Source organism: Arabidopsis lyrata (genome assembly GCF_000004255.2).
Source record: "Arabidopsis lyrata subsp. lyrata unplaced genomic scaffold ARALYscaffold_6, whole genome shotgun sequence".
NCBI classification, from domain to species: domain Eukaryota; kingdom Viridiplantae; phylum Streptophyta; class Magnoliopsida; order Brassicales; family Brassicaceae; genus Arabidopsis; species Arabidopsis lyrata.
In genome coordinates, this window is record NW_003302550.1 from 8,035,585 (window position 1) to 8,059,012 (window position 23,428).

At 35.9% G+C, this 23,428-nt stretch overlaps 3 protein-coding genes, 1 non-coding gene and 2 pseudogenes across 7 annotated transcripts; 2 read left to right on the top strand and 4 right to left on the bottom strand.

Moving 5' to 3' along the window:
• The first annotated feature begins 386 nt into the window (after positions 1-386).
• TRNAG-GCC lies at positions 387-457 on the top strand. Its single transcript has one exon. It is a non-coding gene; the product is annotated as a tRNA-Gly (tRNA).
• A 283-nt stretch (positions 458-740) lies between these two features.
• LOC9307931 lies at positions 741-2,310 on the bottom strand (annotated as a pseudogene).
• Positions 2,311-2,727: 417 nt separating this feature from the next.
• LOC9309997 lies at positions 2,728-4,358 on the bottom strand (annotated as a pseudogene).
• A 628-nt stretch (positions 4,359-4,986) lies between these two features.
• On the bottom strand, positions 4,987-6,892 carry LOC9309998 (basic 7S globulin 2). The gene is made up of 2 exons (XM_002873885.2): positions 5,865-6,892; positions 4,987-5,532 (listed from the first exon to the last, which is right to left on the bottom strand). The coding sequence occupies exons 1-2, from the start codon at positions 6,714-6,716 to the stop codon at positions 5,173-5,175; spliced, it is 1,212 nt and encodes a 403-aa protein (XP_002873931.1). The 5' UTR covers positions 6,717-6,892; the 3' UTR covers positions 4,987-5,172.
• Positions 6,893-16,593: 9,701 nt separating this feature from the next.
• LOC9307932 (basic 7S globulin) lies at positions 16,594-18,185 on the top strand. Its single transcript, XM_021021388.1, has one exon. It carries the CDS (start codon positions 16,896-16,898, stop codon positions 18,027-18,029), a length of 1,134 nt encoding a protein of 377 aa, XP_020877047.1. The 5' UTR covers positions 16,594-16,895; the 3' UTR covers positions 18,030-18,185.
• Positions 18,186-18,226: 41 nt separating this feature from the next.
• On the bottom strand, positions 18,227-21,494 carry LOC9307933 (glycosylphosphatidylinositol anchor attachment 1 protein). Of its 4 annotated transcripts, none has more exons than XM_002873887.2 (6): positions 21,247-21,494; positions 21,059-21,150; positions 20,686-20,785; positions 19,725-20,532; positions 19,462-19,595; positions 18,227-19,263 (listed from the first exon to the last, which is right to left on the bottom strand). In XM_002873887.2, the coding sequence occupies exons 1-6, from the start codon at positions 21,366-21,368 to the stop codon at positions 18,420-18,422; spliced, it is 2,100 nt and encodes a 699-aa protein (XP_002873933.1). In that variant the 5' UTR covers positions 21,369-21,494; the 3' UTR covers positions 18,227-18,419. The 4 variants fall into 4 exon arrangements, with proteins under 4 accessions (XP_002873933.1, XP_020877044.1, XP_020877045.1 ...); XM_021021385.1 differs by having other exon boundaries at positions 19,725-20,527; positions 20,690-20,785; positions 21,247-21,493; XM_021021386.1 differs by lacking the exon at positions 21,247-21,494 and having other exon boundaries at positions 18,231-19,263; positions 19,725-20,527.
• Positions 21,495-23,428: the final 1,934 nt, after the last annotated feature.

Sequence of the window (23,428 nt, forward strand, 5' to 3'; positions counted from 1 at the left end):
CTCCATGTATCACACAAACTAAAGTATCACCGATCAAACAATTTATAGTGGTTTGTTTGTAAAAAATCTTCCTTCTAGTGTACATACATTACATATGATGCAAGGAGACCAAACGAGCACCCTTTTTTAATTTATAAACCAATTAAGCCCATTGAGCCAAAAAAAATCCTAATGCCTTTGTCTTCTTCTTTTCGTCTGGACTCGTGTTATTAATAAAAATCTTATATATAATCATGCCTTTTTACTTCATCCCACAACAAAAGAAACAAAAAAAAAACATTTGCGATCTTCCACACGAAGGAAACAAAACTTGGAGAATAATGGAACTGATGTGGGGAACTGAAATTGAGAGATAAATAGGCAATGAACACAGTATTAACAAAAGAGCACCAGTGGTCTAGTGGTAGAATAGTACCCTGCCACGGTACAGACCCGGGTTCGATTCCCGGCTGGTGCACATGGATTTTTTATAAATCTTAGTGTGATTAATTTTCAAGGTCCGTTGTCAATTTTTATTATTTTGTAATGCTATATCGAACTCTGATCTAAATCTAGATCAATCACAATCAAGTCAATGTTACGTTGTTGACCAACAAAATGGACAGTCGGAATGTAGTTAAGTCACACGGGAAACTCGTAATTATGTGTGCGGATCGTTAATGTTTTCTGGCACAATCCAATAATCTTTTTTTTTCTTTTCAATCTAATAATCTTGCAACAACTATTATACACATCTGACATGTCCATTTTCATTTTATTCACCCTGGCTAGTTATAGGTAATGTTGGAGCCTACGAAGAAACATGCATCGACTGTTTCAAAACAAACAAACAGATGGAACAACTCAAAAGTAAAGATCCTTCAACATTACTAACCAATGAAAAAAGAAGACCAAACTCGAATCAGAAGAGTCTTGACTGTGAGCAAGAAGCGTTGCGAAGCAAAAGAGAAGAAGTGAAAGAGAACTTAGAAGCTTTGATATCAAACTCCACCAAGTTATCTTCCATCTGAAAACCTCCGATCACCATCGCCTCTTTCAGATTCACACCTCCGTCCAAAAACCCTAAACAAACCACATCTTTACTCACCTTCACAAGCGAATTCCACCCGTAGATCTTCCACTTAGCCCCACCACTCAGCACCAACTCGATCACCGGAACACCACTTCCCATCATCGTCTTCCCAAGTCCTTTGGAGCTGAAACATGAACCAAAAGGCTTCACCGCCGGTGCTTTAACCATCTTGGCTTTCCCGGCGAAGGTTAAGACCAAAGCCTTGTATATAGAACTATGCAAGACGGTGTAAGGAGCCAAAGTGCAGATCTTTGTGCCTTTCTTAGCGATAACAATCGCCTTTCCGCCGATTTGGATGGATTTCACATCGATGAAGTACTCACCAGGAGACTGGTCATTAGCGAGAAGTGGAGTGGAGGCAAAGAACTTAGAGACATCATTAGGGTAAGGCGCAAAGAAATAAGGACCACCACCGACGTAAAGAGCACCGGATCCAGATGGACTTCCGTAGCTAGAAGGCAAACAAAGAGCCACCTTTAACGGTACCTTGTATGAAGAAACGAGCTGTGAAGGAAGAGACACATGGGTCTTGGCGAGACCTAATGTCCCATTAACAACCGACAAGTAAGGTTTGATCAATGGGTCAACGTTCCACATGTCCGTGCAAGCTACAGTCAACGGCAAATCGATTCCGGAGTCCATGCGGTGAAGCCGTTTTGGGTGTATAGCAAAGAGACTGTGTCTCGGAAGAGACGAGATTTGATGGGATGGACAGTGAAGGAAGTGGAGAAGGATTTGTGACACGTGGCTCTCTTTTTGCTGTTGTTGGGACAGGAGAGTAAGTCCGGTTTGGCATATGTGCATCTAGAGGAGCCGCATTTGATTGGGTGGTAGGAAATGGATTTGACGGCGGCGGCGCAAGTTAGCAAGAACGGCGCAGAGCCACCGAGGTCGATGGCGAGGTTGACGCTGATGGGTAGATGGTTTACACCGTTGGACTTTGACATGCCGATGGATAAGGGACAGTAGTAGAGATTTGTGGCATCGTCTTTACGAATAGGCTGTAGGAAAGCTTGAATCTTCTCGAGGGAGTGTGAAGTGTTTGCGAGTGTGAAAAAGATTAAGCAGAGGAAATGGATTATACGAGGAGGATCCATATTTTTCTATATCGTTCTTGTGAGTTGTTGTAATGACTAATGAGGACATTAGTAAGAGTTTTTATAGAGTGAAATAATTTTTTGACCTTAACTTATCAGTGTAATAATCGTGTGATCAAACTACCCTCTCTTCACTTACAGGCACTCACGTAATTGTTATAATTTTAATTTTTAACTATTCTACAATTATCAATCATGAAAACTTAGGAAACGTATTCTTATCATGGTCTCAACTTACATAGAGATGCTAAAAATGTGTAGATACCTTTTGTGTCTTTCTTTCGAGGCCGCACTAGTAATAAAGAGGGAAATCGGATACAGAAAAGCATGTGTTTATGTATTTTATATGATATCTGGGCCGCAGTCCAAAATATTTCCAAAATCCATACCAACAAATTTTGTGTCTTATCCTCTGGTTACTTTAAATCTTGTTTTGATGGTCCTAGTAAAAGTAAGGTATAGTGTTTTATCGGAACAGGTTAAATTAATTATCTTTGTATCGTCGGTGTTCGAATGCAATTAATATCTGGTGTACCTTCTTATCAACCAAGTGAAAACAACACTGCTACATCTCGTCGACATTACTTTATTTGAAAAAGGAAATTGATATGCCTTCATAACATCATTAAAAAGGAGATAACCTTGCCACTGAGCAAGAAGTGTTGTGAAGCAAAAGAGAAGAAGAGAAAGAAAATTTGGAAGCTTTGAGATCGAACTCCACCAAATTATCTTCCATCTGAAGTCCTCCGATCACTATCGGGTTCTTCGGATTCACACCTCCGTCCACGAACCCTAAACAAACCACATTTTTATTCACCTTCACCAACGAATTGGACCCGTAGATCCTCCACTTAGCCCCTCCCCTCACCAACAGGTCGATCACAGGAACTCCACGTCCTCCATTGGAGCGGAAGCACGCACCGAAAGGCTTCACGGCCGGAGCTTTAGCTATCTTGGCGCTTCCGGCGAAGGCTGTGAGAAGAGCCTTGTATATGGAAGTTTGCAACACAGTGTAAGGAGCCAAAGTACTGATCTTTGTGGTTCCATGGAGTATAGGAACGGTCTTTCCACCGATTTGGATGGACTTCACATCGATTAAGTACTCACCGGACTTGTCACTAGCGATCAGAGGCGTGGAGGCAAAGATCTTATTTTAAGTAAGGCAGATAATAATATTCCCCTTTACCGATCCAAAGGTCACCAGAATAAGTCTTTGACCCTTCGGTGGAAGGCAAACAAAGAGCCATCTTTTGAGGAAGCTTGTACATGGAGATGAGCTGCGAGGGAATCGACAAGTGGGTGTTAGCGAGACCGACGGTTCTTTGTTTTAAGGTAGGAGCACCGTCAGAGCAAGTCAAAGTCAAAGAAGAACTCTTTTCGCTGTCCATAGTGTATACTCCATTAAATGTGTATAACAAGGGGACGGTGTCTCTGAAGAGGCGGGCATTGTCGGAGGAGCGACACACGGTCCTCTTCTTGGTGATGACATTGTTGGGACAAGGGAAGTTTGGGTTTGCGTAGTTGCATCTTGTAGAGCCGCATTTGATGGGGTGGTAGGTGGTGGATTTGGCGGCCGTGGCGCAGTTTTGCAATAACGGTGCGGCTCCGTTGAGGTCAAGGACGAATTCTTCGCTGGAAGTAGTGGAGCCGATGGACAAAGGGATCGAGTAGATATTTGTGGATTTGTCTTTATAAATAGGGTGTAGAAATGATTGGAACTTAGCCAAAGAGTGTGATGTGTTTGCGAGATAGAGGAAAACAAGTGAGAAAAGTAAGAAGATCACACGAGGAGCCATTTTTTTTTTTTTTTTTTTTGTGTTTTTGTTACTTGGGGATGTGATATGAATTACTAAGACTAACCATCATATATATGATATGGGTCCTCTTCGTTTCTTTTTGCCATTTAGGTTCTAAACATTTGCGTAAGTTTTTGTTACTTGGTATGACAATCAGAAGCATCTTATCACGGGGTCTCATTAATTATCGAAATAACAAATTTCTTCTTTATTTTTTTAAGATTTCAAAAAGCTAAATTATATTAGAGATTTTCTTATAGAATATATTTACTTACGTTGTAGGGAAAAATCACTTACTATTTTTTCCATGTCTTGTGTAATTAAGACTCTTTAGCAAGCCATGTGATGGAGACTCTGAAAATCCTCGATATGCTTAGACGACCATCATTATTCGTCACAATTTGCTTTGATGGATTATAATATTTTATACACTTAAATCCCATGTGGGCTAAAGCAATGCCGACACTAGAACTCTACAATAAGGATTAACAATTTATATATATATATACATACCTTTTCTTTATGTAATGTAGAGTTTGAAATTTGTGATATTTCTTCTTTGGGGGTATGGATGGATACCAGCTAGAAGCATCTTACCTCATGAATCATGATTTAGCTTTCATATATGTAAACTTACAAGATTAGTACCCGTGTTCTATTAATGTTTATTAAAATAACAGAAAATACATTAAACTTAATTTCATAAAAGTGTATCATAATTAAATTTATTTTTTCTGAAATGTTGATTTTTTAATTTGGGGTTTTTTTTTTACTGATGTAGAAGATTGTGTTATTGCCGGCCGAAAACACAATCCGGCAAAAAGATTTCGATGAAAAAAACGTAATTTTGCGATTTTGACGAAAAATGATAAACTGTGTTTTTACGATTTTAGAGAAATTGTTTTGGTGCAAATATGTGATTTTTAAAATAAAATTTGATTTTTTTTTTTAGAAAATTAATATTATTTTATATATGATTGTAAATGAGAGTATTTTAGATACAATTTTTGAAATAATCATCTTCATCTGAATACACCATTTAAACTCTTTCAGATTTTTTTATATCTTTCCGATGAGTTTGAGAAATACGACCATTTGGATTATGTGTTTAATTGGACTAAACAAACATCATTTTTCATCTGCATTTAGATGGACGAACAACTCTTCACTAAAAAGTCAATGATGATCATGTCATGTGTGATTGATTCTATTTTTTGGAAGTCCAAGTGGAGCAGCTTGTGTTATGGAGCAAGAGTGACTCACTAAAAGCGAGAACCGTCCCGCTGAAATCGAACTCGAGCATATGATCTTGAAGCTGATGCGACCCAATCACCATCAAATTCTCCGGTTTCTTTCCACCGTCGATAAACGCCAAACACATCACCGTTTCCTTCACTTTCACCACCGTATTCGCACCGTAGAACCCCCACTTCACCTCCCCTATCCTCCCTGGCAGACCAATCTCTATCACCGACACGTTCGGCCCCCTCAAGTTCTTTCCAGCCGTGCGCGCATCGAAACAATGTTTGAACGGCGCCACCGATGGAACCTTAAATATTCCCATAGTCTATATACAAAAAATAACATTATCAACGTTATAATTTAAAGGAACAAAATTTTTTTTATTTTTTTTTGGGTTTCATCTTCAAGGATCAACTTGGAATAAAAAAACATAAGATAATTAAATAAACCCAACTCATGGTTCATAGGAGCGGATTAATATGATTATTTTTTATCTTCAAGTGATCGGCATCGAATATCAAAATACAAGATTCTTTTCCAAGATAATTTGAACAAAAATTTGTATTTTTTACGTGGTTTAATTTCATCTTTGAAATCGAGCTCCAATAAAAAATACGAAATTTTAAACATAAAAATAAAAGATTTTATTTTGAATACCTTTGCCTCGAGTGTAAAAGACTGAGCAAGAGCATTGTAGATATCGGTTTGAAGTACGGTGTAGTGAACCACCGTGCTGAGTTTGGCTCCGCCGGTTAGCAAATCAGGGTTCAACTTCAAAGGACTTCCACCAACGTAGATATTTAGGACTAGGAGTAAATAATCTCCTGAGTCAGTGCCTCTAATGGGAGTTAAAGTCATCGGAATAGAAGAACTGCTATCATTGAACGGCGGAATAAAGTAATGAATGCCGGCGATATAGAAACGCCCGGTACCGGAAGAAGGCAAGCAGAGAGAGAATTTAGGGATGACGTTAAACGCTGACGTCACCTGTTTCGTGAACGACGAAGATCCAGGAGAAAGAGCCAGAACTCCGGCGACAGGAGGAGGAAGGCCTTCGAGGGTTTTCTCGCCGGCGCAGGAGAATGTGAAGCGGGGGACTGAGACTTGAGAGAGGAACTTGCCGCCGTCTGTGGTGGAGATGGAAGCTATGTCTTGGACGACACGGCCTGTTACAATGGGGTTTTGACCGAGAGGGTTTGGTTGCTTGTAAAGACAGGATTTGCCGTCGCAGCCATTACCGGGGATGAACTTGCATGTGGAGCTCTGGCAAGTGACTAGGCGGAGAGAGGATAAAGATTTGAGTTTGCGGCAGTTGAGCCATGTGAGGTTGGTTCCGAGGTCGAGGAGTAGGTTTACGGGAGATTTTGTCGGGGATCCAATGTTGAAAGTGGTGTAGAACTGATTGGTGGGTTCGTGTTTGGTGATTGGAAAAAGGTACTGAGAGTTCGATTTTCGAGTTATGGCTGCCAAAATGGAAAGGAAGACTATGAGACGCGTGAGGCTACCCATTTTTGTTTTCTCGAGATTTTTTTATTATATAGATTTTCTTTTGCCAATGAAACGAATGTGATAGTTTGTTTGTGATGGAGATGGACTATAGATGTGTGATACTTATAGATGAAAAACAAAAAAATGGTGAATCCTATTTTTTTATACAAAAACTAATGGTATTCTTTAATGTTTGAGATTCACGTTGAGATTTTCTTTCTAAAAGTTGAATTACGCGGACTCTTACAAAAAAACGAGAGGGTATTTTGCATGTGTAACACATGACAACAATTAATTATATCTTAAAAAAATGAAGAAGATCAGTCGGTGCATCTTAGTACGCTAATTTAAGTAACATTTAGCATTAGTTGGTACGTATTCACATAATTCATATTCTATTCTTTTCAAATAGTTTTTCGAGTTCTTTATACCTGATCTTAAAAATATAGCAGCAATACATGCTCGAAAGTCTTGACTTGATGGATCGTAAAATTTATATAAAATCATTTATATTTTCAGTTTTTATATGAATAGAAATGATTTTAATTAAAATAAACCATGACTCTCTACTTTTTTCGTCAACTAGGACTTAATTTACATAACGCATCCAAACTATTGGGCCATATCGCCATTTAAATGTCACACGAGGCCCAAAAATAAATTTAGCCCAATCTTAATTTTACTATTTAACATTGTCTTCCACAGATTAGGGGTGTATTCAAACAGTGATTTTTAAAATTTTTGATTGTTTTTTTTGTTTGTTAAAATTACCTGTTATTCAATTAGTAATTTTAAAATCTCTTCCCAAATTCTATGTTATTAAAACTGGAATTTATATAAAATCACTTCAAATAATTCTAAATCTCTTGTTATTCAATTAAGAATTTAGAAAACCAAAGCAAATCCACTGTTATTCGAACTTCACAATTTTTTTTTTAAATACTGAAAATAGATTTGTAGAGATTTTGGACACTTTTTTAGTGCAAAAATAATAACAAAACAATACCACCTCTAAAAGTGAAATTTGGTTAAAAAAACAAAAAAAAAACATGCCAACGACTGGTTCAATTTGTTCACTTCTTTCTCGTCTTTCTATCTCTTTCAATTTTCTCTCTTTCTTCTTGTCTTTCTATCTCTCTCGATCTCGATTTTACTTTCAAGTTCTCTCTCAGTCTCTCATATCAAGCATTCTCAAGTATCTAATCGAATCTACTTGTAACAATAAAGAATACTACAATAGCAGAGAACATGTGGACAGATGCTATGAATATGGAATCATGATGCTATACGTTTTATGTTATATCTTTAGACTAGGGGAGGTCCCGCGCCCAGCGCGGGGTTGTATGTTGATTGAGACCAGAATTAATAATTAATATTTAGGGTTATCAAGTTAAGGATATTTATTGAATTAATTTTGTCAAGAGTCTAATTTTTATAACGACATTAATATAGAATTATGGTAAAACGCTATAACTTTTGATATATATTATTAGTAATCAACAATTAATAGTGTTTTTGAATCACAAACAATTATTAGTGTTTATATCTTGATATATATAATAGAATTAAATATAAAAAATCTATATATTTAAACCAACAATATATTAGCAACGCCCCGACCGCCACTGTCCATGGGTTCCCACGTCCAGTCTCGGTCTTTAGGCCCATCTTCTTTGTTTTGTCGTACTCTTGATTTTATGACATATTCATGCTTACTCGTTTCTTTCATATTAGCAACGCCCCGACCGCCACTGTCCGTGGGCTCCCCACGTCCAGTTTCGGTCTTTAGGCCCATCTTCTTTGTTTTGTCTTACTCTTGATTTTATGACATATTCATGCTTACTCGTTTCTTTCATATTTGTAATGCCACGACCGCCACTGTCTGTGGGTTCCCACGTCCAGTTTCGTTCTTTGAGCACATCTTCTTGGTTTTGTAGTACTCTTGGTTTTATGACATATTCACGCTTCCTCGTTTCTTTCATATTTGTAACGCTCCGACCGCCACTGTCCGTGGGTTCCCCACGTCCAGTTTCGGACTTTAATTTGGGCCCATCTTCCTGGTTTTTGTTGTATTCTTGATTTTATGACATATTCATGCTTTTAGATTGTATGTCACTGGAGTTTTTCGTAGTTGGAAACAAATAATTGAAAAATATAATCTCTTACCATATCTCTTACCTATCAAGTAAGTCATCTTGCTCTTTGAAGTAGTTATGTACGTAAAATTTCAATGGTATAGAAACAGGCATCTCCTTTGTATATATCGTGTCATATTTATCGTCCCTATTGTAGTATCTTTGTCTCTACCTTCGCCATTGGTCGCTGCGTAACCCTTCAGTTGATCTCTTGTTTATAAAACTCATATAAAAAGTTGTAAGAGAAATATCATTTTCTTAACTGTATCGTATATGTATTTGTAATATATTGATCTGAGATTGCAAAGATGTATGCCTATCAAGAAGCTCTTAGCAAAGTAAACACTGAAGATAGGTACTAAAAATGAGAGGGTTACAGAGAGCAAGTATTTATCCATTAGAAACCACTATGTGCAACTGAGAATAATTCATATATGTACATACATACACATGTATACAACGTATTGAAGCTTTTAAATTTAAATATCGAATGCTACAAAACTGGAAAATTGCTTGTGGAGAAAGCAATATGAACATGGCCACATATATAACAAATAACCGATTATGCTTGTCGTAGATCATTCTCTTTCAAACCAAAAGTTTTACCTAAACAACATATCAAGTGACTCACAAGAGATACATAAGAGCCATATCCTAAAAATATCCGGCAAAGCAAAAACGCCCCAGGTTCGAGAAGGAAGTCATTGGAAAATTTGAGTATATACCAAACTGGAGAGTAATTCGGCTACAAAGAGAGATGTGTTGGCTTTGAAGAAAAAGCTATGTGATGCTCTACCTTTTATTTATGAATTTTATGCTATGAATATATGTTTTTGTTAGGGTTCAACTTCAGTCTCCGGATTAGAGACTTATATTCATCCGACAAACAATTCGATGTCACAATCAACGCTACAAAATTGGTGGGTTCTCTCTATTAACAAACAAAAAATAATTCTGGGGTATATATATATATATATATTTTTTTTGTTAGATCCATACGACGAAGAACATGACGAAGAACACCAAAAATTCTCATCAATCCGGTACGTTTGATCTTATTTTTATTAGTTTAACAATTACAGTTATGTCCGAATCTGAAATAACCATGGCTCCAGACTCCTTCACACCATGGCCACATATCACCGGAGTGGAGACGATTTCAAATTCGGAGCTTCTCTTCGCATATAAAATCATACATATGGTCTCTTTGTTTCGGGTTCCCTCTACAATAATTAGTACATAATTCAAAACTGAGCTACAAAAGAGCACATTGGATTTTGGTAAACATCAAGATTGCTTCCTACCTTCCAAGAAACATGATAGACTAATTCACATCCAAGACCAAACATTAGCCACATAAAGCCTGAATCAAATTAAACGATCTTAGGATGCTCTTCATAATCCGTAAGTTAAAGAGACTTGCATTAATATTGCAAATTAGACTCTAGAGGTCCACAATGGTTAATCAGAGTGTATCAAAGACGACGAATAAAGCATGAATTAGAATATCAGCAGAGGAAGCACACAAATATTCAATAAACGTAATCAATCACTAAGAATAGCATGGATCCAACTTTTGAAAGATTCATAAAAAAGGAAGATTTTTCCTATGCAACAATATTCAAACAATGAGAAGATCAATGATTGATGACTAACCATACAACCGAAGCAAAGCCATAAACAGAAACGAAAGTACTAAAGAGCCACAACAGCAGTGATACGACATTTGTTTCCTCGCACTGGAAACAATGACGTGCTTCCATAAATCCAATCTAGTTTTTATGGAAAATAAACCTGCATTCATAATAAACACTACTATTAATTATTACTTTTTATGCAAGAATGAAATGGCAGTATAAAAAATTCAATGGTTAGTGCCGAAAAAAAAAGCAAGGATTAGTTATGATATCAAATCAAAATTAAATATCAAGCAAGGTATTTACATAAAATTAAGGCAGTGGAGGATCTAAGAATTTTTTATATGACAATATCTACAACTAAACAAAGAAAATTTTATATATTTTTAAAACAGAATCATTATTTGTTTTTTGGTAAGATTAAAACCGAATCATTATCATATTAGTAAAATTATCATTTATTTATTATTATCCACGTTAATTTAAAAGTTTAAGAGAATATCTGCTTTTTTCTCATAAAAGGATGGAATAATAACATAACTCTTTTAGATTTATAACTATATTCGACATTATCATATTAAATCTATTAAGATAAATATATTTCTTTTTGAAAAATATAAATAAAATGATAATATAATTATTATAGATTTACAATTATATTATTATCCATGTCAAAATTTTAAAACATTTTACTTTTTTCTCACATAGGAAGATAGAACAATAACGTAACAGTTTAAGATTTACAACATAAAAATAATATCAGAATTGGAACGCCAAATCATAATCAACACAATTAACACAACTCTAATGGGAAATTAGAGTTATCTTGTGATTAAAATACTAAACAAACAAAACTAACCGAAACAAAACAAAAGTCTTCCTTTCAAAATCATTAACGTGACGGATTGCTGACTGATTAAGTTGAAGTTTTAGGCATTTAAAGATCTAGAAAGATGATTAAGGTTAAACATTTTTATTTATTTTAAACAACGTTTGAATGTTGACAAAAAAAGAAGAAGAGAGTGTTGGGACCATCGGGAGAGACAACGTTGAGCAGCTGCGAAAGAAGCCAACGTTGTCTATTATGTTCCTCACAGTGTTTGATTTGACTTTTGATGACATTACACTCCTGTCCACTTGTTGTCTCGAAAGTTCATGCAATGAAAAATTATTAAACAAAACAATTTACTTTTATGTATAAATCCTAGGGAAGAACCGATCAAGCTAAGATCAATGGTTGTGGTTTTAGTACCGTATACTTCTCAAATATACCCATTGAATAACGGAAATCCGCAAGACGGGGAGGAGACGAAGTCAACCTAGCTGGCAAAGGAGCTAACCCAGCTCCTTTGGTCTTATTTATGGTCATATGTATTTAGCAAAATATGGTATACAAACCGAACCAATCAACAACAAAACCTGGTTTTAAATTGTTGTATATTTCTCAAAAGTCAAAACCCATAATGACCAATGGAACAGAAGAAGCTAATGCAGAGCATACTTACGCTTGGAGTAAAGAGTGATGCAAGCTTCCATTGGCACACCCGAAAACGCATCAGAGCATGGAAAGAAACCTAAAAACCAATAAATTAAACAATAATTAAATCTTAGTGCATGGAAAACGAATCCTATACATACCAAAGTCCGAATCTCAGTGCCTTAGAATGACCTCGATACCAAAAACTTTAAGTTACTACTTCCATATATGTAATATTTTAGTTTGGGGAGAGAGATTGGCAACGAAGAGTAATTCCTGAATTTAACAGCCAAGTTTGTTATCCCTAATCTAAAGAGAGGAATACTTAAATTGTATTAACGACAAAAATTAGCCTCCTCTGAAGATTCATCCCTGAAATAAGTCATCTTTCTGACTTTGTGGCAACTGTGTTATCAAAAGTTGAGTGTTTCTTCTGAAAAAAGACATATTTGAAAATAATAAGAACATGTACCTCAACAAAATCGGGAGGTACCTCATCTTTTTACAACAAAAAGAAACATACCAAACCATCGATGATTACCTTCTCAAAAGTTGAAACCAAACTTTTTGATTATAAAAATTGATTAGTGGTGAAAATAGTGAAACCATAAATACAAAAAAAAAAAAAATCAAATTTGTACATATAAACTATAAGATCACCTGTTTATTCATTGAATTAGGTCCAAATTTTCCATACACCAGTTCACATCGTCCCCTCCATACATCCACCCTACAATAAAAAGAAAAATTAAAATTAGGTAGAAGCAAAAAAAAGTTTGAAAAAAAAGAACAAAAAAAACAAGGGTTAGTTATGATCTGAAATTGAATACCATGAGCAAGGTATTTATATTGAATAGGAGGCGGTGCATGATTTAGGGTTTCTAAATTTTTCGACGATAAATACAAAAAAAGAAAAGAAAATTTACATATTTTAATAAGCAAATCACTATCATAATAATAAATATTTGTAAAACTGCCATTTATTCATTGTTATCCATGTTTATTTAAAATAATATTTACTTTTTTCCGTAAAAATATGGAATAATAACAACTATTTTAGATTTACTACTATATCTGATACTATCTTATAAAATATATTAAAATTTAAGGGAAAATTCCTTTCTGTTTCAAAAATAAGGCGGAACAATAATATAATTTTTGATTTACAATAGATAGACATGCATGGTATCCATATGCGTCATGTCACGCTGATCCATATTTTTTCCAAAACTCGATCTAATTGCTATTATGTGCAAAAATCACCGCCGTTCACGTTCATGTTCACGTTAGCACTCCATACCTTAATTCACATGTAAACCTCTCTGCTAATCTCTGACTTCAGCTCTCTCATCTTCGAGTCTCCCCAAGAAAGTTTTGACACCACACCAACATTTCATTCGTCAAAATTAAATCGAGTTTGCACAAGGTTACAACCGATTAATAGGTGATCTTCTACCTTCTATTTACGATTTTATGCTATGAATATATGTTTTTGTCAGGGTTCAAGTCAATCTCCGGATTAGAGACTTATAATCATCCGACGAACAATACGATGGCGTGATAACCGTTTCTAAATTGGTGGGTTCTCTTTCATTGATCTACATATTATTTTTTTGTTCGTTTTTTTTTCAAATATTTAGATTGAAACGATGACGAACACGACGATCATACCAAAAATTTCATCTATTCCGGTACGTTTGATCTTTATTTTAATTAGTTTAACAATTAATAGCCGTTTACGATTAATTTCGGATATCTAAATCTTATTAATTTGAGTAAGGTTAGAATAGTATTCTTTTATGTTTATATTAATGCTCCGATTAATAATTTTCGGATATTTGACATTATCATCTTAAATATATCAATATTATAATAAATATTTTCCTTTTCCGATTTTTTTTTTTTGGTATAATTCCTTTTCCGATAAATTATGAAACAGATCTGTTTACACAAAAGGTAAAAAAGAAAAAAAAGAAAAAAAAAGAAAAAAAGAAAAAAAAAAAAAAACCCATCAACCGTCTCCATTCACACGTTTCTTCATTATGATCACGAATTCACGTTCATGGAAGCTTCATCATACATTAACACTTACAAGTTTCTTCGTCGAGTTTTTATCCAAGGTTTCTTCGTCAACTCTGTATCCAAGGTAATAAATATTTGTTCTTTTCATTGGTTAGAATTATAGGGTGCAGGATAGTATTGACGTCTTAAAGATATAACATGGGCAAGATACTATGAGAAGCTTGACTATTCTGCTTCGACAGATTAACAGGTGAAATTCTATCACTAAATTATTAGATCTCTGTTATTGCTATGAATATATGCTTTATGTTAGGATTTCAAGTTTTGCCTTCGTTTAGAAGAATTATATTCATACGACGAAGAACACGATGAATTCAATTAAAGCTTCCTAACTGGTACTTCGTTGTTCCTTTTTTTTTTTTGGTTAATTATCATGTTTATTGTTTCCAAAATTATTTTTTTCTGGTTAATTCCGAAATTCAATTTAATTTTTCCAAAATTAATTAGATTTCATTAAGGGTAATTAAGTAATTACGTAAAATCAAGGACTCAACAAGAGCCGAGAGTCCGACACGTCAGCAAAAACACTTCTCAAATATTGTTATATATAGATTGTTTTTTATTATTTCTATTGATTTGTTGAGACTTGAGACTATTGAGACTATTGGTTATTGATTGATCATTAAATTAAATCTAGAGGTAGAGCTACGTCCAAAAAAATATGAGTCATGTGACACAACATACGTTTGGTAAAGGAGAGAAAAACATAGTTATTAAAAAAAAGGAATATCATTGATTTCTTCTTTTTTTTTTTTTTATACTAAATTCTCTCAAATCCTTTGAATAAATATCACTAAATCACTAATGATTTTTCTTTTTAAGAAAATAGAAATCAAACAAATCAACCCAATCATCCTAAAATTTTACTCAAATCTCTCCAAAATTTAAAATATAGAAATTCCACCAAACCCCTCCAAATATTTAATTCAATACACGCTTTTAGTTAAACTGAGAGATTAAGATAGATGATGGGGGTCTGAGTCTGACGGGTGTTTAGTATAGAAACGGATGATATTTGAAACAGTTTACACACATGGCAACAATTAATTTATACTATTTGAAAACAATGGAGAAAGATGAGTCGGTGTAACTTAGTAGGCTAGTTTAAGTAACATTTAACATTAATTGGTACGTAATGTATGCAAAATGAGCATTCCTAAGTGTTGTTATTAAGAACTCACGTGGTGGGGACTAAGGTCAATATGTCATATTAATTCTCTCAAAGTAGGTTGTTGAATTCTTATTATACCTTATCTCAAAATAGCAGTAGTATATCATAAAAACTAAAAAGTCTTAATGAATAAAAATAAATTTTCATTAAAAGAAACCATCACGTATTTTCGTCAAAAAGATACAGAATACTCTATATTTGTTTTCTACAATAATAATTACTTAAAACTTTATTACAAGACGATAGAAGACACTTTTTCAAATTTTCATCGTTTTGGCCGGCGTCGGTCACCGTCGTTTTCTATTATTTCCTTTCTCTAATTCTTGCAAGTTTCTAATTTTATTAGTATATCATGGCAAATCGAAGGTCTCTAATGTATAGGCTTTGCCACATTAAGATGGTAGTGATCAAGGTTTTCCATCCAACGTCCCCAAATCAGATTTTGATCGCGCTTTTGCTTCAATTTTTGATTTGGTTGACCTATCAGTTCAAACTGTCTCCACTGATGTTTTTGAAAGATTCATTCCAACGATGTCTCTCGTCCCGTATTATGTCGATTCGCTTGAATCGTAGTGTATTTCTTTATATAAAGTTTGTTTCCGGTGGTCTCTCGACGCCTGGCGTCATCTCCGGTTTTTAACCGATGAATTTTCTCTTCACTTATGTTTTGGAGAAGTCATTTGGATATTTGATCCGGGAATCAACAAACAAATATTCTCGATTGAAGGAATCGGCGCCTGCGGTAAATTCATCTTTGTAAGGACACGATCCGGTGATTGTGATGTTGTCGCGCTCTCTCGATCGAATTATTCAGGTTCTATGGAAAAGGAAATTATGGTCATTAACCAGCAACGATGGGCAGGACGTTACAAAAGATGTGATCGAAAACCATTTCAGCCAATATTTCAGAGTGTTTGTTTAATAATAGTGATGCGAAAAATATTTGGGAGTTTCATCCATAAGATGTTAGCCTTTTACGAGTATATGAAGAGGGGACTTAATAGATGTCATATATTGCCTGTAAGGCTTCCTTTTGGAAAGCAGGATTACTTCCGCTTCTTCATCAAAATTGTGTTCAATTTCCTTTATTTGGTTTAATAATTGTATTGTTGTGGTTTTATGTATCATGTACCATGTAACACATTTGTGATATAATACTATTGTTTTGCCGTTAAAAAAAAAAAATACTGAATACTCCAAACCATGCAAACCATTGGGCCATATTGGCATTAAAAATTCAGACGAGGCCCATATAAATGGAGCCCAGTTTTAATTCGTAACCCACATTAAAAGACTTAATTGCTCCGTGGAATTTAGCAATGATTTTTCTTACAAGTACCAACAACTTTCTCTCCAACTGGTGTAGCCGGGGTATAAACTTCACGGATATTCCTAAAAAAATAAAAATAGAAATTAAAAACTCCTATACACGTGCCAAAATTCCTCAAATCGTCTTCTTTTTCTTTTAAATAAACGGATAAACATTGACCAAAACAAAAAATAAAAAGTCCCCACCATGAGCGAAACGACACAACAAGTCTACTCAGCACTTACCTTAAAATGAACCAATCCTTATCGTTTCACATTCACGAATAAACCAGCGTCGGCCCACCGCATCCCAAACCATAACCCAAAATCTTAAAAACCGTCCAGATCCATCTCCTTCCCCAACACTCTCATCATCACACACACCTGTTAATGGCTTCTTGTCTGAATCTCTTCTTCTTGTCCTTCCTCTCCGCTCTATCCATTTCCAAATCTCAGATCTCTGATTCCCTCAACGGAGTCGTTTTCTCTGTTGTTAAAGACCTACCAACAGGTCAATACATCGCTCAGATTCATCTCGGTGACTCACCGGAGCCAGTTAAGCTCGTCGTCGATCTCGCCGGCTCAATTCCATGGTTTGATTGTTCCTCAAGACATGTATCCTCCTCTCGGAACCTAATCTCCGGTAGCTCTAGCGGCTGCCTAAAGGCTAAAGTTGGGAATGACCGAGTATCATCATCATCGCGTGGAGACCATCAAAACGCCGATTGCGAATTGCTTGTGAGAAACGGCGCCGTTGGGATTACGGCGAGAGGGGAGCTTTTCAGTGACGTCATGTCGTTTGGATCTCCGGGAACCGTTGATCTACTTTTCGCTTGTACTCCACCGTGGCTGTTACGTGGGCTCGCTAGTGGAGCCCAAGGAGTAATGGGCTTAGCAAGGGCCCAAATCTCTCTCCCTTCACAACTCGCCGCGGAAACTAACGAACGCCGTCGTTTAACTGTTTTCCTGTCGCCGTTAAACGGCGTTGTGTCGACGAGTTCGGTTGAGGAGGTTTTTGGAGTGGCTGTGTCTAGATCGCTGGTTTATACGCCTCTGTTAACCGATTCGAGTGGTAATTACGTAATAAACGTGAAATCGATTAGAGTCAACGGGAAAAAACTCTCCGTGGAAGGTCCTTTGGCGGTGGAGCTGAGCACGGTGGTTCCTTACACGATGCTAGAGAGCTCGATCTACGCGGTATTTGCGGAAGCTTACGCTAAAGCTGCGAGTGAAGCTACATCGGTGGCCCCCGTAGCACCGTTCGGGCTCTGTTTCACGAGTGACGTAGACTTTCCGGCGGTGGATCTGGCGTTGCAGAGTGAGATGGTGAGGTGGAGGATCCAGGGGAAGAATCTAATGGTGGATGTTGGTGGTGGAGTCCGATGCTTGGGAATTGTTGACGGCGGGTCGAGTCGGGTCAACCCGATTGTAATGGGTGGGCTACAATTAGAAGGCTTGATATTGGATTTTGATTTGGGTAACTCAATGATGGGCTTTGGGCAAAGAACACGCTCTTCGTTGTAATACAAACCTTTGTAATTGTAACCATCTAATTAACTGGTAGATATCCTCAATTTTGATCTCTTTTGTTTGTATGTTTTTTTACAATACTTGCTAGTTGCTACAAGCAATCACGCATTTGTACTACTAATAGATCTAATTTTTAAGAAATAGCTATTACTTTTGGATGAAGTAAAACTATAGTGTTTTAAAACTAAAAATCAATACAAAAACTTCACTCATTCATACGACTTTTTGAGTTTTCTAACGATACATCAGACCTCTAATTGCTAATTACCATGCGACAACTAGAAAACATGACAAATTTCAAGAGTGTTGGACTGTGGACTACTTTCGCCGAAGTAAAGGAAATAAAAAGTAACTTTGTATGGAGATTGGTTCGTAAAATAAGAACTAAGAAGGATGAAACAAGATGCAGAGGCAAAGGAGCCAGCAAGGAAGATGAACCATACCTATGTATAGATATGTTGCACTCTTCCACGCCCAAAGCGACTCTAACCATGTCCAAAACTCTCCTCCAAGACTCAAACCTACGATCCCTTCTCCAAGCAACCCTTTTGAGATTGCGAAAAACATGACCGGGAACCCGATGGTCACCAACACCAAGCTGCAAAGCGCACCCAACAGGCTCTTAATGCTTCTGGATCTCAGAGCTGGTTTTATAGGCTGAGCCATTAGACACGTTGGCACTAGTAGCAATGCTCCAATCTCTGCGGTGGCGAAATTGATTATGGACATGAGGCATAGACCGATGAAGGCAGCTGCGATGGTCACTGATTTCAAGACAGCCCAGTTGTTTCGATGGAGTCGAGAGGAGAACGGAGAGCAACCCGGGATTGTGACAAAGGTTATAAGGAGAAGCGACGAAGAGGTAGTACCCCACATAATGGAGCGGTTTCTTGGAGAATGCTGGCCCGGTAGTTGACAGATAAAATAAGGAAGCAGTGTGACGATGAAACCCAACAAGTGCAAAGCAAAAACCTGTTTGGCTGCATCTAGCCATTTCCAAGACTTGAAGTTTTCGGCAGGGTTATGAGTGGAATTGGTAAGAGCTTTACATCCGTCAATGTATAAAGAGGCTGCGACCATTGGAAGAGGGGCTACAAGAAGAGCAAAGGCAATCATGTAGACTCCTACAGAGATAAATTTGCTTGGCGAAGTTAACAGGTAAAGGAAAAACGATTGATGGAACTTCTCGAGGAGGTTGTTCACTGATCTTATAGTTCCTTCCAGTAACCTGCGTTTAAAGAGAAGGCGGAGTTATCATAGAACACTCATACAGAGTCTATGAGTAGCAAACATTACAATTCCTGAAGTCTAGTGTAGCATAAATGATGTATTGTAGTTCTTAATCATTAAAAAATTCACATACACTAGCAGAGGTAGGTATACGGTACAAAATGGGAAAGAAGGAAAATATAAAAACAAAACTCACCGGGCACCTCGTAGAAAGAAATCATGTTGTCTTGTCTTACTGTGAGGAGGAAATCTAGGTGAAACTTTCAAAGTAATTGCATCAACTTGATAATCGCGGAAAGCTCCATGAGGACCAGTTGGGATACCAAGGGCCTGATAAGAATGAATAACAAAAGAAAGAAACATTTTCTGTCAGCTTCCAAGGTCTTTCCTTATAAAAATGTAACAGTGTGACTGCAATCACAAGAACTTAATTGAGGACAAATCAATTATACATTTTACCTGGGAGTACAGTGAACTTGCAAGGGTAGCACTGCCTTCAAGATAGTCTGCGGCTGGGATACCAAAATTCCAGTCCGGATTTAACGTATGCGCCAATTTCCCAACAGCTTCAAATATTTCCCCAAAAATCTTTAGCCAACTAGAGGAAAGTAAAGATACAACCTTCTCCAGCTTGACATAAAAACCCTGCCTGTGCACAGCTAAGTAATTTACAACATTGATGAGGTCGAGATTTGGCATCTGCCCATTAGAAGCCTCTGCGTAGATACTTAGTGTGTCCTCAAACCTTTCACTTCTACCATCAACCTTCAAAACCAAAGCAGCAGCCATTGTTCCAGCTCGTCTGAAGGTATCAGCTGTATTTAGCTCGTCACACTTAAGAAGATCCGAGACCTTAAATGAAGGTGAGTGGTATTCAGTTAACCACGCGGCAACAGGCCTATAGTCTCCATAACGAGAATCAGCGACAAGCCATATTATGTCTTTGGAAAGCCAGGTAACTCTAGAGAGCAAGGAAAAAAGCGAACTGACAATTCCTAAAGACAAACTCTCATAGTCTCCACCATTTATAAAATCATAGGGAGTAACCAGCACAATAGACTCTTTTCCATCACCACGAGGGGCTCTTATAATCCCAGCAACATTGACCCCATAAGAAGCACAACTGACATTCTCCAGCAATGTATATGAATCAGGGCCGGAGAAAAAGTGCAGAGGGTGAAATTGATTCCCTTCAGGATGGAACTTTTGATAAGAAACTTCTGCACCCATTTCTGACATGTATTTTCCAATAAGCTTCTGGACTTCACTAGAAAAAAAATCACACAAATGGAGAACTATTAAGTTACTTGGGCAAGGACCGAAACAAAAGTACAAGTTACTTTTTCAATAGCTTTTCCTCATAACGTAGGAGAAAGCCCTATTTCATGCGAAAACTGAGGGAGATGGAGAAAAGACATACACACCCTGGCCTTCATGATTCAACCTAAAATTCTTTATGTCCTTCACCAGTTTGCTTCCATCAGAAACATCCTGATTAGAGAGCATAGACCGTGCAGAGCCTGAAGAACAAAGTCAAAATAGAAAGTGTAAACCACCAAACAACAACGCATTCAAAGTAGGCAAGCCATAAACTCACATAACTCCCTCCTACAGATTCGAATCCTATAGAACTCTAGTTTGGTTAACACCCTCAATGTCAAGTACGCTACACTATTCGATCCCAAGTTTTAAGAAATCAACAATCACGAGATAACTACAACCTAGAAATAGTAAACTTTTTTTTTTTTTTGGGAAATTGACAATGAGACTTGAATCTAAATGTGGCCAAAAACCTGGCATTAGAGCATTTTCGGAGATGTAAGTGTTCTTTGCCAGTAGCGGCAAAAGCAGCAGCGCCAAAACCCCAGCAGCAGAGAAAACCACACTAGAAACACAATCAGATCATCAATGAACCAGTAGAGAAAGAATCACAACATAGAAACTAATGGAGTAGAAGAAAAGATGATGGTTGAAGATATACCTGAAGATGGGACTGTGAGCGATGAGAAAGATTCCTAGCCGAACGATTGGTCTCGGTTTGATTTTAGGAGATCCATCATCGGTCTTCACCTCCTCTTCATTATCACGTTTCACCGCCGCCATGATTAACAGATCTCCGATCAATTTCGGGAGATTCGAACCCACGACGAACTGTGATCTCCGTGGCTTGGGAATTGTAGACGACGGTCAAGTTGGGTCAGCCCGATTAGGATGGGTGGGTTTAAAGTTTAGAAGGCTTTGTATTGGACTTTTTCAGTGATGGGCTTTAAGATGATACAGAATTCTTTACATGCCAAATATAATTGTTATTATTTTATAGTATTTTTTAACAGTAATATATCTATATTTGTTATTAATTATTATTAACACATTCATATTAATTGTTATTCTAAGATACTATCAGTGTTCTCAATTTGTATCTTATTTTAAATGAACAAACTCTTTTACAATTTTGTTATTATCCATTGCTATAGTTTTTTTTAAAAAATTATTATAAATGACCAATATATGGTATTTTTGCTATTACATCATAGCAAGATGGGAACGGGAAGTAGTGGGCTACACAGTACAGTCCATATTATCGCATCAAAGAAAAGCAAAAAATAGAAACTGCCAAAAGAAATGATGAAAAGTCATGATATGATCCTAAAAGAAAAAGAAGAATATCAAGAGAAAAAAACAATCAGAGATAAATACAGCTGCGTAGGAAGTGTTTGTGGGGATGCATTATAGATGATTGAAGCTAACGTGATTGAGATAGGGTGACAATGTTTGCGGATATATCAACAATGGTCCAATAAGAATTGCATGTTCATTTGATTCAAAATTCTAACTAATGTTAACAACTAAAAATTAGTGAAATATTGAGATATTAATTTAACATTCATTCAAAAATATATATATTGAGATATTCTTATATATTGAGTTTGTGACAAAAAAAATGATATTTATACCACAAGGCACAAACCTGTACTATATATTGGAAAGTTAAACTAAAATGATATTTTTGAGAATATATTCATATTTATAATTTTAAAAGAAATTGTTAAAACGTGTATATGTTGTATATCTCTATACTGAAAACACAAGTGATACGAGTAAAATTGAACATAATTTCCCTCCAAAACTCGAAATCAATAGATATAAGACTTGTGCTCAAAGAAGTTTTTATCTTATATCTTTATTCCAAAGAAAAATAAGAAATTTGTTTTCTAACTACTGTATTTCTAATGTGTGAGCGTTTGATTAAATGTGAATTTGATCCTCCTTATACTAGCGTATGTATGTGCATTTACGGTTAAGTATTCAATATTTAAAGTTAGAGACTCAGACTTTGATATGAACAACATTTTCAAATACAACAAACATTTTCCAGAGGATTCATACGTAGAGAAATAGATGATATAGTAATTACCACATATAATTTAAAACCAATTATTATGTTGGATGATGGTATGTGGCAAAAACAAATCTTGTATATGTCATGTTGAAATGAGATAATATTCTAGTTTGGAAATAAATAATATTTGCAAAGATAATAAAGCAAAACAATATCAAAGTCGTTTTCAGCTTTTGTAGTTCCCACTCCCAGGCCCATGGTTGGCTTTGCTCGGTCTTTCTTTCTGTTTTCTACAATTGTTTTTTGAGTAAATAAGAAAATAATACAAACTAGTGGCTGTATTTTACAATAACATAGAATGATAATGACTTTATAATATCAATAAAAATATGCCATTCAAATGATAATGACTTTTATAATATCAATAAAAATATGCCATTCATGTTTTGCATTCAATTTATATTATATTATTTATCAGTATTGCGTTTTGATTTTTGTGAATATGATTTTAATATAGTTTAAATCTTATCGAAAAGTCAAAAACATAGTACTATATATTCACAAAAAATAATCAAAAACTATATTAAAATAAAAATATATTCACAAAAAATAATCAAAAACTATATTATCTGATTTTAGTTTTTGATTATCATGTTTCTATTATTATCATGATAATCAAAAACTAAAATCATCCATAGACGTGGATATTCAATAGCTAAAACATTATTATTATTTTTTGTTAAAAGCTAAAACATTAATTGTCCACCTCAAATATTGCAGCTCAAATATTAGGCGTATTGGTATGATGTCATAACATCAAGAG